The 15,992-nt window shown below is 37.7% G+C and overlaps 1 protein-coding gene across 1 annotated transcript in view; it reads left to right on the top strand.

Annotated features, from left to right (window-relative positions):
- The first annotated feature begins 3,537 nt into the window (after positions 1 to 3,537).
- Positions 3,538 to 15,992, top strand: part of xrn1 (5'-3' exoribonuclease 1) — a 38,628-nt gene continuing 26,173 nt past the window's right edge. Inside the window, exons 1-13 of the mRNA XM_002937098.5 lie at positions 3,538 to 3,782; positions 5,879 to 6,111; positions 6,396 to 6,493; positions 8,063 to 8,172; positions 8,296 to 8,406; positions 8,551 to 8,636; positions 9,496 to 9,583; positions 11,552 to 11,720; positions 12,844 to 12,911; positions 14,178 to 14,312; positions 14,655 to 14,715; positions 15,241 to 15,355; positions 15,527 to 15,616. Of these exons, the coding sequence (XP_002937144.2) occupies positions 3,708 to 3,782; positions 5,879 to 6,111; positions 6,396 to 6,493; positions 8,063 to 8,172; positions 8,296 to 8,406; positions 8,551 to 8,636; positions 9,496 to 9,583; positions 11,552 to 11,720; positions 12,844 to 12,911; positions 14,178 to 14,312; positions 14,655 to 14,715; positions 15,241 to 15,355; positions 15,527 to 15,616 (1,439 nt within the window). The 5' untranslated portion in view covers positions 3,538 to 3,707. The remainder of the gene's footprint in view (positions 3,783 to 5,878; positions 6,112 to 6,395; positions 6,494 to 8,062; positions 8,173 to 8,295; positions 8,407 to 8,550; positions 8,637 to 9,495; positions 9,584 to 11,551; positions 11,721 to 12,843; positions 12,912 to 14,177; positions 14,313 to 14,654; positions 14,716 to 15,240; positions 15,356 to 15,526; positions 15,617 to 15,992) is intronic.

Below are 15,992 nucleotides of genomic sequence, written 5' to 3'. Positions count from 1 at the left end.
CTTCAGTCTAAATTGTCATTGGTATAACTAATCATGAGAATGTTGGATGCCTTTACAAAAACCCCTAGCCATGTATGTACAGTATTACCTGTTGAAGCCAAATATCTACAGGATTACTAAGTTGATGATATCTTATGTGATAATGGGTGCTTTTTACTCACAGACACTCTACTCATACACCAGCAACACCAGCCTTTTTGTGAGGCCATTATTGGCATTGAAATTCTGACTTTCTGTGACATACTCATGAGGTGCATGGGTACCAACTTACACATATTTAAACTCTTTGGGGTTAAATATTGAAAACATCTAGGGATTCTGTGGACCAGGGATGAGAAGAATGCAGCCCTTTAGCAGTCTGAGAACCAGATTATATTAGGGCTGTGGTTAATAAATCCTACCCAACACACATCAGTATCTAGTATCTTCAAAAGGGTTATACAGTATGAACTTGTGATTCATTAAGAGGGGTATAGATGCCTGACATGAATAAGGGGAAGAGGACTGCATATAAACATAACAAGGTCTATAGAAGGATCTGTCAAGGGAATTCTATTTCCAGAACAATCCAAATGACACAGATTCTTAAAATTGTAGTGGAAGAGAGCATGGTAGTATTTTATCTTCCCAATCCCTACTGTCAAACAGTAGAACACAAATAATTATTTTTTTTTCTATTTCAAATATGAATTAAATACATTTTATGCAAAATATAAGGGACAGAATACAAAGCAACTAATCATAATTTTGATTTTGTTACTAAAGTATAATTGTTATTTGATGGCTATGAGTTATAAAGCATGAACAGTGAACTGCAATAATGCCGAAGATGGTCGAATGTTTCTTTGGCTGCATAAACAAATATCCTCCATCGATGGCACTCACTACTCCAACCTCAAATGCCGGTTGCTCCCCATAATTTTATGGCTCCCATACAAATAATGAACAATAAAAGAGACCCTGTAACATGCACACGCCAATAATCAATATATATATATTTTGTACTATATATTTTGAAGTTCATGTTTCCTTAAGGGTGAAGACACACTGGGCTACTAGTAGCAGCTACTTTTTCAAGGCTACTAAACTCCAGAAAATATCCTGCCATAGGGCGATTAATTGCGGCAACTTTTTGGACATAAACTATAATGGCTGTCGCGGTGACTAATGGCGTGCGCATTTTCGTTGTGCGAATTAGTTGTGGCGACCAATCGTGCGTTTTTTCTGCTGTGTGGATTAGTCGTGGTGACTAATCTCTCTGTGTGTCTTCGCCCATAGACAATAGTGAGAATTGCCTCTGCTAAAACGCACACAATTATTAGTAAATGTTCAGTATTGTCTTTTTTTAGTAGCAACGACAAGTAGCTGCTACTAGTAGTTCCGTGTGTCTTTACCCTAATAAAGATAAATTTTTATATTGATTATTGGAGTGTGCATGTTACAGGGTCACTTATAGCTCCCATTATTTGTATGGTTGCTATAATTACATTATAGTTTGTTCATTTCCTGGTTGTAGATATATTGAATAAATATACCGTGTGCTTAATCGGCAGTTAGTTTATTTGTAGGCTGTGCATCATCAGGTATTCAAATTCCTTACTATCCTTTATGCTGATGTGTCAGCCCTATTTAACAAAGGTAAAGCTGTAAACTGTTAGCCAGGGGTGCCCAGAATTTACCGACGTGGAATTAACAACTCAAAAGGTTGCATGATAGACACGTAGAGGACGTTGAGGCTTTTCAAAAGAACGGATTTTACACAGAAGCAGCATTTTGACCTTTATTCACCACTGTCTGTCCTATTTGCGGATGGCAGGCTGATAAACAAATGTTCCTTTATTTCATGTGTTCATTTTGTTCACAGATTGACATTTTTTCTCTTGTTTTTTTTTCTCTTGTTCACACAGTGGCCCTTTAGTAATCTGTCCACTGCATATAACCAGGATTATCAAAAGTGCTGATTGTTATGAAAAATGTATAGTGCAGGACTTCACTGGTTCTCTGAAACCATGTAAGTTTCATATCATTTGTACAACAATGTTTGTCTGCATGTTTGGTGATATTTCTATAATGATGACAGTTATTTCTACAGAATAATGTCCCTTCTTCTCTTTAACTGAAATCACTTATATACATTCCAGAAACTACTGCATACATAACACTAGGAGAGATGTTATGCTAAGCATTCCCCCACCAATAAGTTGCACCTGCATTTAAGGTGGAACAAAAAAGAAGCCCCACTCCAACAGTTTTGTCCCCTAAACCTGACACCTATGAACTGAACTAGAGTTCCTATATAATAGATACCCACTTACTCCTTGCCACACTTTTTCTAAAAAGTGCAAGCAAAAACAAATTTGCAATACATCCCCAGTGAACATATCCCCCTTTTTCCCCCAGGCCAGCACTTCTCTTTAGTCAAATAAAACACACCAGCCCATGGATTCTCTCCCCTACCAGGGCTGGTACATGTACAGAACAGGCAATTTTTTTGAATATACTGTAATGCTAAGGTTGCTACCTTAGCAAAGAGGCATGTGTAATAAAACTGACATGGTGTGTCATCACACAACATCATCACGTGATGGTGTTTTCTGGTTGTGTGATGAGGTTGGAGTTAATGCTTCCTCTGGACACAATTTGGAGGGTTTCTGATCCTGACAGTCCCTTGAATAACCGGGCTGTTTGGGCCAAAACTGGACTGGTGGTAGCCCTTTGTAAAGTACACATGCACATTGCAAGGGATCCCTAGGAGAACAAGCTAAAATGGAGTTGCAGCGCTCTGACAGAAATCCGGCCGCTGACGACGCCAAGTCTCATCACGCGAGACTTTGGCGTGCTGGAATTAAAGAGACGAAGGGGGCGTAACGCTGGCATGGCCCTGCCCGCCCTGGCCCGGTCCGGCCCGGGGGTGAGTAAATGTGGCCCGTGAGCCAAAAAGTTTGCCCACCCCTGGCTTAGATGCTGTACACCAGAAATCCACGGGGGATCGACTATTGGACCGCGATCGACGTCTTGGCCACCCCTGACTTAGAATGATAGAAATAGCACCCATCAAAGCATGAACCACAATAAGCCTATGTGGATGCTGATTCGCTAGGGAAATGAACCCTGCCCAATCCCCATCTGGGCGATTTTTAACCATTTATCAGTAGGGTAGGCCCGTCAGGGGTCTTTGCACATGGGCAGATAAGCTGCCAAATCAGTCTGAAGGACTCCAATTAGCAGCTTAAATCTACTTGTGTATGGCCACCTAAAGGCATGATAAACTGCACTTTCCTTTATTTCCATAGCAAACTAGACCTTTTAATGGCAGCATCTTTTCATTAAAACTATTTATCTTTGTTTTTAAAAAAATTTCTATAAAAATATCTTTATTAAATAAAAATCACGTCATTCCCACGAGAATACTCTATGCATAAAAAACATTTCTCTTAACATTAGGATTAATTAAAATAAATAATCGACATCATGATTTCATAGTAGTTTTACAACGCGAAATTATCACACTGCGTATGAGCCCGGCACAATGAACATCCGGAAACAGTGGGTGTACAAACATGGCGCTCATGTTCGCTAGATCCTAGATTCTGACGTCTAGCTTCCGCCTTTTGCTTGTTATGACGCCGTGAGATCGCGCCGTTCGTGACTGTTGTTTAGTCGGCCATAGTCTCTCTTAACACTGAGTGACCGATAGAAGCTGCAGGATGGGAGTCCCTAAATTTTACCGCTGGATCTCTGAACGGTACCCGTGCCTCAGTGAAGTGGTGAAGGAACACCAGGTAAGCTGGGAGTATGACGTAGCTAGGTGTGCGCCGCTTGTCCCTCGTCTGCTACGTTACTCCTTGCTGGGGTTGTCATTTTGCCTCGTACCGTATGTCCCTTACGGTGCCTTCTAGCGCCCTCTATGTGCCACCGAGTTTGTGACGTTTTGTCAGGCTCTTCCGGGCAGAGGGCTGTGCTAGTAGCCTTTATTTGCCATTCTTTTACTGGGAGAGCAGCTATAGTTTTCCTCATTTCTAGGAGCATTGTAGATGTAGGAAAATGTGATGTACCGTGTTAGCCAGTCAAAAATGTTTACAGGGTAACCCTTTTGAAATAAAAAATAACAAAAGTGGTATAAAGGTGATACCTTTATTGGCTAACTAAGATAACCATAGCAAGTTTTCAGAACATTTGGACATTGGTGATTGCCTTGCCTATCAAGGAGTGGTGGTATCCCATATCTAAAGAACTGACCAACTGCATAGAAGTATTTCTATTGCGAGCACTAAATTTAGTGTATTAGCTAATAAATGGATGCTAAGGGGCATATTTATTATGCTGTGTAAAAAACAGCGAGAAAATTCACCACACATTGCCAGGCTTCACTGTGTAAAAAACGGCGTAAAATCTGTGTGATTTTTTTATGCGTTTTTTCTTCCCCTGGAACTTACATAAAATAACAGCGGAAAATCTGGCGTTTGGAAGGCAATGTTATCCGTTTATTTTACACAGCTTTTTACGCTGTTTTTTTTGGCAAATTCATTTTACGCAGCATAATAAATATGCCCCTAAGTGTATGTATATATTTTATATCTTTCCTATAGGAGTTAACTTCTGTGGCTATGCCCCATCTGGAAGATGATTTAGTTCTGACTAGTAACTCAGTGTGTGCTCATTCTGACCCTGTCTTTCTGTAATTTGGATACCCATAAGTTAAGTCTACAAAAAAAACCAATAAAACATTAATCAAACCCAATAGTATTGTTTTGCATCCAATTAGGATTAATTATATCAATTATGTTATAAAGATATACCATACCTGTAATAGGTTGCTCTAGGTTACTGCACATGTTCAGAATTTGAGTGATGCAGAAATAAGAGGGGGAGGTGCTCAGTAACCTACCCTCTCCTGTTAGTCATGAATACAGTGCAGCAGAAAACCTGCAGTGTTGTATTCATGGGAGAGACCTCAGGTCTCTGTGGTAAACCGAGTGTAGAACTCTGCAGCAATTCAAGGAGAGAGAAATACAGTGTGCAAAGTGGGGGAAAAAGGTGAGATGCCCATTTTTGCACTTAGCACACTATCTTTCTAATTGCAAATGAGGCCTTATAACTTTTAAAAATCAAGAACTACAGTCAAAAAACCTGTTTGATTAAAAAAAAACAAAAAAAAAAAACTAATGAACATGATATAAGGTTGAAATATGTAGAGCTCATGGCATGGAATAAAAATTTTTTCCTATTATTCTGGCTGATTACTTATCCATTATCTGCGTAGGAAGTGACTTATATCCGTAATCATGGCTCCTCTTCTTAAGTTATTCACTTATTCATATAGTGCCAGCAGTTACTTCACTAATATGATATTTTTTTTGCATAATGAAAGAAAATGGAATTCCGAGCAAATTTCCAATAAACATTATTACAAATGTTCTGTGGTTTTTAAGTTATTTGTGCTTGTAGTATCTGCAATCTGCAGTATCTGTCTGGCTACTTGCTGCGTTACTAGTTTTGACTTCTGCAACTATGTAGCAAAGGCTAAAGACCTGGAGGAGAACTGACATTTGCAATGCTGTATAAGTCAGAAAAGAAAGGAATAAACCAATACTATTGCCTAAAACAATTACATATGTATAGGGAAACTCATTATTATCCAGAAAGCTCTGAATTACAGGAAAATCATCTCCCATAAACTCCATTTTAATCGAATGATTAACTTTTTTTTTTTTTTAATTCTACCTTTTCTCTTGATTTTAAAACCATTGGAAATATATGATTAATCAATATCAGAAAGTTGCTTGGAATTTAATTTTCTTTCATTAGGCAAAAAAAAATAAAAAAATATTGGTGGAGATACCCTTCATAATTGTTTTGTAATGCTTATGATTTGCAGATACCTGAATTCGACAATTTGTACTTGGACATGAATGGCATCATCCACCAGTGCTCACACCCAAATGACGACGATGTGCATTTTCGCATAACAGAAGATAAGATTTTTGCAGACATATTTCATTACTTGGAGGTGCTATTTCGCATTATCAAGCCAAGGAAAGTGTTTTTTATGGCAGTGGATGGTGTGGCCCCTAGGGCAAAAATGAACCAACAACGGGGGAGACGTTTCAGGTGAGACTCTTTGCGCTCAGGGTAAATATATGCATTTTTAAAGAGAAGGGGACTGAGGCTCTGTCCATCAGTAAGCAAGGATGTTGGTTTGGTTTTAAAAAAAAAAAAAAAAAAAAAAGGAAGACTACTGTTACATATTATCTGTCTTCTGTGTGTTTTTTAGAGTTACATTTATACTTTTCATTTTAGCAGCATGCCTTCAGTGAGTTTTTTTTTTTATTCTACTCCTGATGTAATTCATAAACATTGATGTAATTCATATACATTTTCCTTTTTTATATTAGATCAGCAAAAGAGGCAGAGGACAAAATAAAAAAGGCTGTAGAAAAGGGAGAAGTTTTGCCAACAGAAGCCAGATTTGATTCCAACTGTATTACCCCTGGTAAGAGCCCTCCACTCTTATTTCTAGCTTAGGCATTGCCAGAATAAACATTCATGCTTAATTACTGCTGTTCCTTTAGCACTACTGGCAATCACACCTATTAAACCTTAACTGGAAAAATTCATCTCTGTGCTTTTCATTCTCCATATTGTAAGCTTGTATGAATCTGCTACCATGGGCAACATATCTCCCCAAAATGCCTTCCTACCGGCAAGAATGTAAACCGCCGATGGGATGGCATGCACATTACAAAGTTGCCCTGACAATTGGTACAGGGAGCCTGATGCACTTGTTATTTATTTGCCATTGTTTTGTCTCGGGTACACAGATGAGTTTATATACTGTAGTTACAAGCCTAGTGATGTAAACTTGCATAAAATGAGACACATAGCTGAGCATACAATGAAGAGTTAAGCCTCCGACTCAGTTTATTGGAGCGTACATGGCGTGAAACTTGGTCAGATATGTAGAAAATATCACCCAGAGAGCATAAACCCTTAATGCCACCAACAAGCTTTACCAGCTTCATAATGTGGCCACGTACATAGGTTATAATAAAACACAGAAGTATTGCCATCTACTGGCCTACTCCAAGATAGCAGCATTCAAGTATCATATTGGCCAAATTTCTGTCGGGCTTGTTTAAAAATCCTGTGGATGTGGTTGGTCCTTGCTCTACAGGTCTGATGAGATGAAGCTTTATATTACATTTTTTACTTTAATGATAGTTCCCATTTAAACAAAACTATAGATAAGCAATGTTTATACCTTGAGATGCAGTGTAATTAAGGCACAAATGCCACAATGTCACCTTTTCACTGTAGTCTACCCACCTCTATCATCGATACCTGTAGAGTCATTGGTAGCCAGATGTTCCTTGTCTTTTGATGTCAGCTGGTCACAACTGCTTACTGACTGGTAAAGCAGCAGTGACATCGTCATCATCATCATTAAGCCAATATGAGGTTCGGCAGGGAGGACCATTGGGGAATAAATGCGAAAGTTGGCTGAATGTCCATGTCCCCAACTCAATGTCCCTTTTACTGCAGTAGGTTTCTCTGCATTAACTACTAGTGGTACATAATGTCAGCTCTGTTGGCTGCTAAACTACCCTCCACAGTACCATAGTAAGTGGAGGGTAGTTTAGCAGCCAACAGAGCTGACATTATGTACCACTAGTAGTTAATGCAGAGAAACCTACTGCAGTAAAAGGGACATTGAGTTGGGGACATGGACATTCAGCCAACTTTCGCATTTATTCTTTAGAGTAGTATCTTATCATTTTATTGGCTCCACTAGGAACACCTGACTGTAGCTGGAAATGGTTGTAGCAACAACATGGAGTCGGCTACTACTCCTGTATAAACATGACAAAAAGGGGAAAATTGTGCTCACCGCTAAATTTTAAACTGCCAGGTGGGGGTACAATTACATCATAAGAGTACAGATTTTATTGTTACATATACTTTTTTGTTTTATTATTTTGATAAACTTGATTTGTTTTAGTTTTTCAGTGTAATGTATCCCATTTTGTATAAACTGTTTTTGGTTTGTTTCCCCCTTTCCAAGGAACTGAATTTATGGCTCGCTTGCATGAGCATTTGAAGTATTTTGTAAATATGAAGATTTCCACAGACAAGTCTTGGCAGGGAGTCGCCATTTACTTGTCTGGCCATGAGGTAGGTTCATTTTATGTGGTCATTTTTATATCGCTGTTCACACACCGAAGAATTGTTTTTTCAGTTTCTGGTGTTTTGTGAGAAAATGCTTTGTTTAATAGCATCACTGTTTGTATTTCACAGACACCAGGAGAAGGGGAACATAAAATAATGGAGTTTATTCGATCTCAAAAAACAAAGCCAGACCATGATCCAAACACAAGGCACTGCCTGTATGGATTAGATGCCGATTTGGTAGGTATTAAAATGGAATTAATATGCAGACAGTATATTCTTTTTTTGTTATAATGATTATAGTGTTTAGTAATCCTTTAAATGAATTAATAAATTAGTAATCATATTTTACTATTAAAATGATTGTTTAACACTTTCCCTCAGATAATGCTTGGTTTAACAAGCCATGAAGTTCACTTCTCTCTTCTAAGAGAAGAGGTTCGCTTTGGTGGAAAGAAAAATCAAAAAAGGTAAAGCTTAATCTTTAAAGTGATTTTGCAATACTCAAAGGAAGTGTCTAGGGGATATAGGAGGATACCAGAAACCTGCTCTGTGAACTTTTTATACAAAGAATGTAGTTCAAATGGAAAGGCACATAATCCTGGTTTCAGGCTTTTGTCACATGACTATGTATTAGGCTATCAGCAATGGACAACTGGAAACAACAGTTTCTTGATCACAGATGATGCAAATCTTTTATTTTTCTTTAATTTCATTGAGGATTGTTATTCAGATTTGAACTTGATTCGGTGTATTTGGCTTTTTGTGGAGGATTCGGTATTCATCTAAATCCAAAAGTTATGGAATGGGTGCTTTAAATTTTTAGGGCGATTAAAGATCAATAACATGTGCATTGGTTTATTAGCATTATGGAACAAGGCTGCTGGGTAGCTTCTCTTAATAAGCAGCTGTTTTCTTCCCAAATCTTGTTTGTTTGGCTTTTAAGAGGCTTATAATACAGAAGAATAACTGTGGGAAGTGATAATCTGTTGCAGCCTGCCAGGCTTAACACTCCTAAGAGGAATAGGGGAAAAAAAGCAAAAAATCTGATTTTATTTATTAGGATAGTAGTTGTTTACATTTCAAATGAGAAGTGCATAACAATACACTTAATGCACAAAATAAAAAGTAAAAAAAAAAATGGTACAGATAACCATAAAGTATGTTAGAATACAACTGTATATATCTGGTTTAAAGTTTATTATATTGTGAATTTCCACTTTTTCTGCTAAAAAACTTGCATAATAAAAGAATGCTAAGCAACTTTCCAATAAACATTCATTAATATGTGGCTTGCTAGAAACTAATATGACACACTTAATGTTTCAGGGTTACTGCGCCAGAAGAAACTACATTTCATCTTCTTCACTTGTCTTTAATGAGAGAGTATATTGATTATGAATTTTCATCTTTAAAAGTAAGTAGTTTACTGTAACGTAGCATAAATTTTTAATTACTTATTTGGTGGGAGTGGAGCTTGCCAATGGAAAAAGTGTTTGGTAAGTGCCATGTAATGCATAATATTTGGTAGCATAGCAGGTGAGCACCCATATGTATAGGGAACGTGTTGGAAGGCAATGATGCACATATTAAAGGGGTTGTTCACCTTTAATGTCCAAATCTGATGAAACCACTTTTCATCCAGTTTTCATAAACTGATCACACACTCCTCTCTTCCTGCACCCTCCAGTCTCCCATTAGAACTGAACACTACCAATCCCTCCCCTGCTTTATGCCCAGCTCCACACCAGTTTACCAGTTTTCTCACCACTGATCAGGTAACTGCTTCATCATAAACTATGCACCTTCAAGTTCTCCCAGCATGTCCTGCACTTACAGACACTGCCTCTCCCTGTGGCCGAACCTGTAAAATTATAAATTATCCCTACCCCTGTGTGTCCAGCAGATTGTAATAAAATCGGAACAGACAGGCAGGATGTTTTATGTTTCGCCGCTGTGACACACAGGGAGATTAGACGCTGCGTGACAAATCTCCCTGTGTGTCGCAGCCTTAATGCTTTGTTACAGTCACACTAAAAAAGATAAGGGATCAAAAGCAAACTGCCACCCTCAGGTTCCCCCAGCAGTACAGCTCCCCTCATTGCACTGACACAGCTTAGACTGACAGCTTTACGTTCGACAGCTTTACGTTCCCACAACACCACCCATACAACTTCCCTCACTGTGCGGCTCAAGCAGATAATTAAAAAACAAAAAGAAGAGAAATGGCTTCAAGACAGTTGCCAGATTTATGTTCCACTGCTCTTGATCCAGCGCTTTATTAGAAGGCACACTGAACACCAGATTGACAGGCGTCACAGCCAATAGGAGATATTTTATTAAAATCATTGCACATGTACTTTTTATCTGGAAGCCATTACTGCCAGTACTATGCATGACCTTATATAAGGAAGTGAAGTAGCAACTGTAGTGTTCATGGGGGTCGGCAACCCCCCTTCTGCACAGGTTCCATGCAGGAGAGGGAGATTTTTGTAGTAACTTCTAGTGACACCTCAGAAAACACATGTTCCTAATGACTACATTTATTGTGGTGCAAATCGGTAGTTTAGTTCTGTCTCTGAAAGTTAACACTACCTAGCTCACTCAGTCCTTTACTTTTTTCACTAATACTTGAATTCAAAGACTAATTATCATAAAATGTGCACATTTTCAAAGAGCAGTTCTATAAAACCTGAAATGTACAGTATGTTGGGATGTGCCTATTATTTCTTTCTGCAAACTGACTAAATTGGCTAAATGTTTCTTGCACAGTGATCTTAATTTTTCTTGCTCACTATCCATGATTGTGAACATATAGTATGAAGTGTACAGATTATGTTCCATTTAGGATTAGAAACTGCAAAACCACTGGCAAAGGACCCAGTAAATTAATTGCTGATGTTTTCTATATTGCAGAATCCATTATACCTTACCTCTCACATTAGAATCTATTGTAAAAGTGCAATAAATAAATCTTTCATTTAAGTGTTGCATGCAGTTTAGTGACACCACCTGTAAAAATTGCAGCTCCCACCAGATATTGGCAACAAAGACCAGTAAGTGGTTCATGCTGCATTGCTGAAATAAGAGCACAAACTAAGGGATTGATATGAAATATTGAACTGTGGAATCCAGCAGTTCAGTATTATCTTCACTTAACCAAAACATTTACTGTCTGCTAGGGATATTGCTTATAATGCAACATAGTCCTAGTATCATCATCATAGGTGCAATCACCATGTATTAACTGTCTGTCATTTAGGCATGCATCACAGGTCTCAATGAGGGGGTAAAATATGTGTGGGGGGTCACTGTAAGCTTTCCTTATATGCAACAAATGAATATGCAAAAAAAAAATGTTTGAAAAAATGTTTTTCTTTTTTAGAACAAGATTTCATTTGAATATGATGTAGAACGAATAATTGATGATTGGATTTTAATGGGATTTCTTGTAGGCAATGATTTTATTCCTCATCTACCTCATTTGCATATTAACCATGATGCACTGCCTCTATTGTATAGAACATATATTAGTGTCTTGCCTACTATTGGAGGTAAGTTTAGTGTTTTCTTCATCCAGTCTTATCCCAAAAAGTACTGATAAATAAGTGTTTAGCCACAACCCTAGATCCATTAACATGAATTATTTATTTTGCATATGTTTCAAGTAAGAACTCCTTGACTTTTCTACCTGCTTACATCTTTTTTGGGACTTTTTTTTTTTTTTTGCACTGTGAAAACTTCTTGTTTACTGCTATAATTCATCTGGAAATTGAAAGCTGTCATCTAACATCCAACTTAGCAGCTGCAGTTAAACAGCTGGGAAAGTGCTATAAAATGTTTGATCTAAAGTTAAAGGAAACCAACAAAGCATGAACAATGTAAACTTACCTTCAAGGTTTCACCAGGGTAGCTATCCATCTCCTGGTCTTCAAGAGAATATATACATGGTGTGTCATTCTAGAATGTGGGGTACCTGTGTGCTTTAAATACTCTACACCCCATGTTCTTGTCTTGAAAGAGAGGACCTTGCATTGGGCCACCTAGAAGGTGTGTTGTCACTGCCTGTGGGATTTTGCGTTGCTGCAAAATGGAAAAGCAGCCTTTTGTCATAACAGTAGTTATGCTACAATCATTTAGTTCACTTATGCTATGTTTGCCCAATAACCCATAGTAACCAAGATGTTTGATTTTAAATTGGTGAATAGTAAATTCTACTGCTGATTGTTTGCCCTGGGTTACTGCGCCTGGGCATACTTAGTGCCTTTTATTACATAATCCCATTAATAGTGTAATATCTTTGCAAACCTTTTAATAGAAAGCCATAGTTACCATCACAGTTGCCTTACAAGACTTGCACAGATGTATTAAAGGGGAAACACATGGAAAACACATGCATGTTTGCAGATAGGGTCCTAGAGCTGTTTGGATTTAGGATACTAACACCGATATGGGGAGCAGTGCTAATCACTAAGCATTTAATGGTTTTAGCTATTTTTCAGCTTTGAGTTAAAATATAGATATAATTTATATGAGCAAAAAAATTCTTTTTTTTCCTGTTGAATCATGTTTTATTTTAAATGTCTTACTCTTTAATGGTTTCTGTATTATCTGTGCCAAAAATGATCTTTCTACTTTCTTCATTAGATTAATGCTGCATTCTTTGATTTTTGACAGGTTACATAAATGAAAATGGTTATTTAAACCTGTATAACTTTGGGAAGTACCTAGAAAAACTTTCAGATGTGAGTATGTGTGCTATTTATTACCTGACAATAATGAAAATATCAGTTTATTAATTTTTTGCTGTTCCAGATTCTCAGGGGAGTAATTAATAAATACATAGGAAATTAGGCAGAAGGAGTTATTTACAACCAGCAAGGCAGACTGCAGAGTGCACATTCTTTTGCATTTTTCACACTGCTGTTCCTTTCTTTCTACTCAAATTACTGCAGTCTTGCCTTTCGCAGCGCGTTAACTTGCATCTCACTTGGACCGCCAACAGATGCAGGTTGCAACGGGGCCCTGTACTTACCTTTTGCAATATGCAGGCAGTAAGGACAGGGCTGGCCTGCGTCTGCTGAGGCAAGGTGTTGAGTGCAGCCAGACACTGGGCAAATGTACTCTGTACTTGAGGACTAAGATGTGCCCCTAAGTGCTCTTGCAGTGCTCTGAACCTATGTAAATGACAGCTTATGCATTCATAGTTGTGTTTGAGGTATTTATCAAAACATAAATCCTTATCTGAGGTGGCTGGACATGCCTATATTTGGTCTGCCTGATCTTCTGGGCATGTGTGGCACCTTGGGAGTCAGTTTTTTATTTAAATTTTATCCAACGCCCATTCTTGCCACATGGCATAAACTAACACAAAAGTTAGAAAAGTTGCATCTCCATCTCACGTCTACTCAGATCCACTTTAATTAGGCAGTTGGCCAGAACAAATAGAACAAGCCTATAAATCTGTCTGCATGGATATCCAAATATCAAATTGTCATGATACTTTCAACAAAGTGTTAATTTTTTAAATCTTTATTAATGGTCTGTCAAAACTCTGTGCCTGATACAGCTTGCAGTGTGTCCCCAAAAGAAATTGCCTAATTGGATTGGCTAGAAAAGCTGTTTGCAGGTGATCTCTTTGCCATCTGTGTGTGTTTTGCTGACCAGAGCGCAGGGCCCCAGTTATCCATTTGTTTTGCTTAAATTCTGACCATTTTAGTGCAGTTGTTGCCCAATATAGCATGCCACACAGAATTGTGACCCTGGTTGCTTTCTGCCATGTCTGTATGTTGCTAACAAGAGATGTGGATTTCAGTGGGTCCATGTGGTTTATGGTTGGCTTAGTACCAAGCATACATACAAGCAGCAAATTGGGTTTTTTTTAATCAGCATGATTTTACCATCCCCACCACAGTTATCACTGACTGATGATCATGCATAATAATTGGAAAATGACCACATTTCCTGTACAGCATGGTAATTTTGCTTTATTCTACCCCATTTATTTTCAGTTTGATCGGGAACATTTCAATGAAATCTTTGTGGACCTAAAATGGTTTGAAAGCAAAGTGGGCAATAAATACCTCAATGAGGCTGCAGGCCAAGCTGCTGAAGAAGCCAAAAACATTAAGAAAAAGAAAAACAAGGTAAGGATTGGGGAAAAAAGTGCTTCATATGCTTGGCTGGGAAAGTTCGAGCCTCATACAATGATGTATTTTAGGCAGTTATTACTTTTTCAGTGACTGGCTATTTAAGCACATTAGTATGAACATACCATAATTATTCTTTCCTGCACCAACACCATTTAAACCCAATTAAGGGCAAAGCATGAGTGCAAGAAAAACCCACAGTGACGATGTGGGTATAACCAAAAATAAAAAATTGAATCCTGCATATCTGTAAAAGTTAGAGAAGAAAAATCAGTTTATTTCATGTTGCATTAAAATTGAAAACAGACCCAAGTGATATTATAATTGTTCTTTTATTAGGTTCCCGAAGATGCCTTTTGTTTTAGTGCATTAGAGAATAATGGGGAAGAAAATTCTGAATGTAAGTACACTGTATTTCTGTAATTATATGTCCATGGAAAGGGCAAACTGTTGCTTGTTGGTGACTAGATTTGTTAACGTTCTGTTGATACGGCTTTATATATTATTCTTTCCATCTCTGTGCCACTGATATTTGCTGAAGAGGAAGTGGAGGGGTTAATTTAAAACAAATCAAAAATCTGTCTCTGTGTAAGGTCACGTTTTTCTTATGCACATATGAGTCTTTCTATAGTTTTATACTTTAACATCAAAAGAATATTTTTCTGATTGTGATATTTTCATGACATTATATGATCCTTGTCAGAATAGACAAATTCCAAATAAGGCTCTCCTTTACTTCCTGCTGTACTGATAATGTGAGCTGTTGGCCAGAATGAAGGGAATAGTGGAAAGGTTATGGGACCAAATGGGATCCCATGTTAGGGACCAAACAGTGGGTACAGTGTTTCTTGTATCTGCATATTAAAAGTGTACATTTTCTGTTTTCCAAGACAGGAATATTACATTGTTATTTACTTTTTCTTAGGTTTAGATGAGGACCCTGAAGATGATGAAAATGAGGATGATCTCTTTGAGACAGAATTCAGACAATACAAGAGGACATACTACATGTCAAAGATGGGTGTGGAGGTTGTTTCTGAGTGAGTCAGACATTATGACTAGTACATGAAGGCAGCTGAGTTCTGTGATAGATCGTTTGAGGAGTTTGTAAATATATAACTGAAAGCCAGTTGTTTCATGGCAAACTCTATAGACGATATTTATATTTGTCTTACAAGACACTCATTTATTTTTTGTCCTTTCTATTTAAGTGAATTTCTGGCAGATCAGGCTAAATGCTATGTCCAGGCAATACAGTGGATTTTGCACTATTACTACCATGGAGTCCAGTCCTGGAGCTGGTAAGCAGATATATTTATGTGAACATTGATACAGTTGCTGTATTCAAAATGGTGTGAATCACCTGTATGTGATATAGGAAAGATGAAAATGTTGTTTCTTGGAAATTGGTGTTTTTATACACTTCACGTTTATCTGAATATTAAAGCAGATTTGTGCTTTATCTTGTCTTTAAGTTGACTGAAATAAGCCAGCCTTCCTCCAAATGGAATTTCTTCATCGGACTGAAAAACACCCATTTTATCATAAACATAGCTTGTTTTCAAGTAACTGGCATGGTTTAGTTGCATGTTTAAGCATATATCTCAGAGATTTTTTTTTATCTCAATGGTCCACAAACCACAGACAAGATTAGCAGCTGCTTAACTCACTGTGGGA

This window comes from Xenopus tropicalis, chromosome 5 (assembly GCF_000004195.4).
Source record: "Xenopus tropicalis strain Nigerian chromosome 5, UCB_Xtro_10.0, whole genome shotgun sequence".
NCBI classification, from domain to species: domain Eukaryota; kingdom Metazoa; phylum Chordata; class Amphibia; order Anura; family Pipidae; genus Xenopus; species Xenopus tropicalis.
This window is presented reverse-complemented; position numbering and strand designations above follow the sequence as displayed.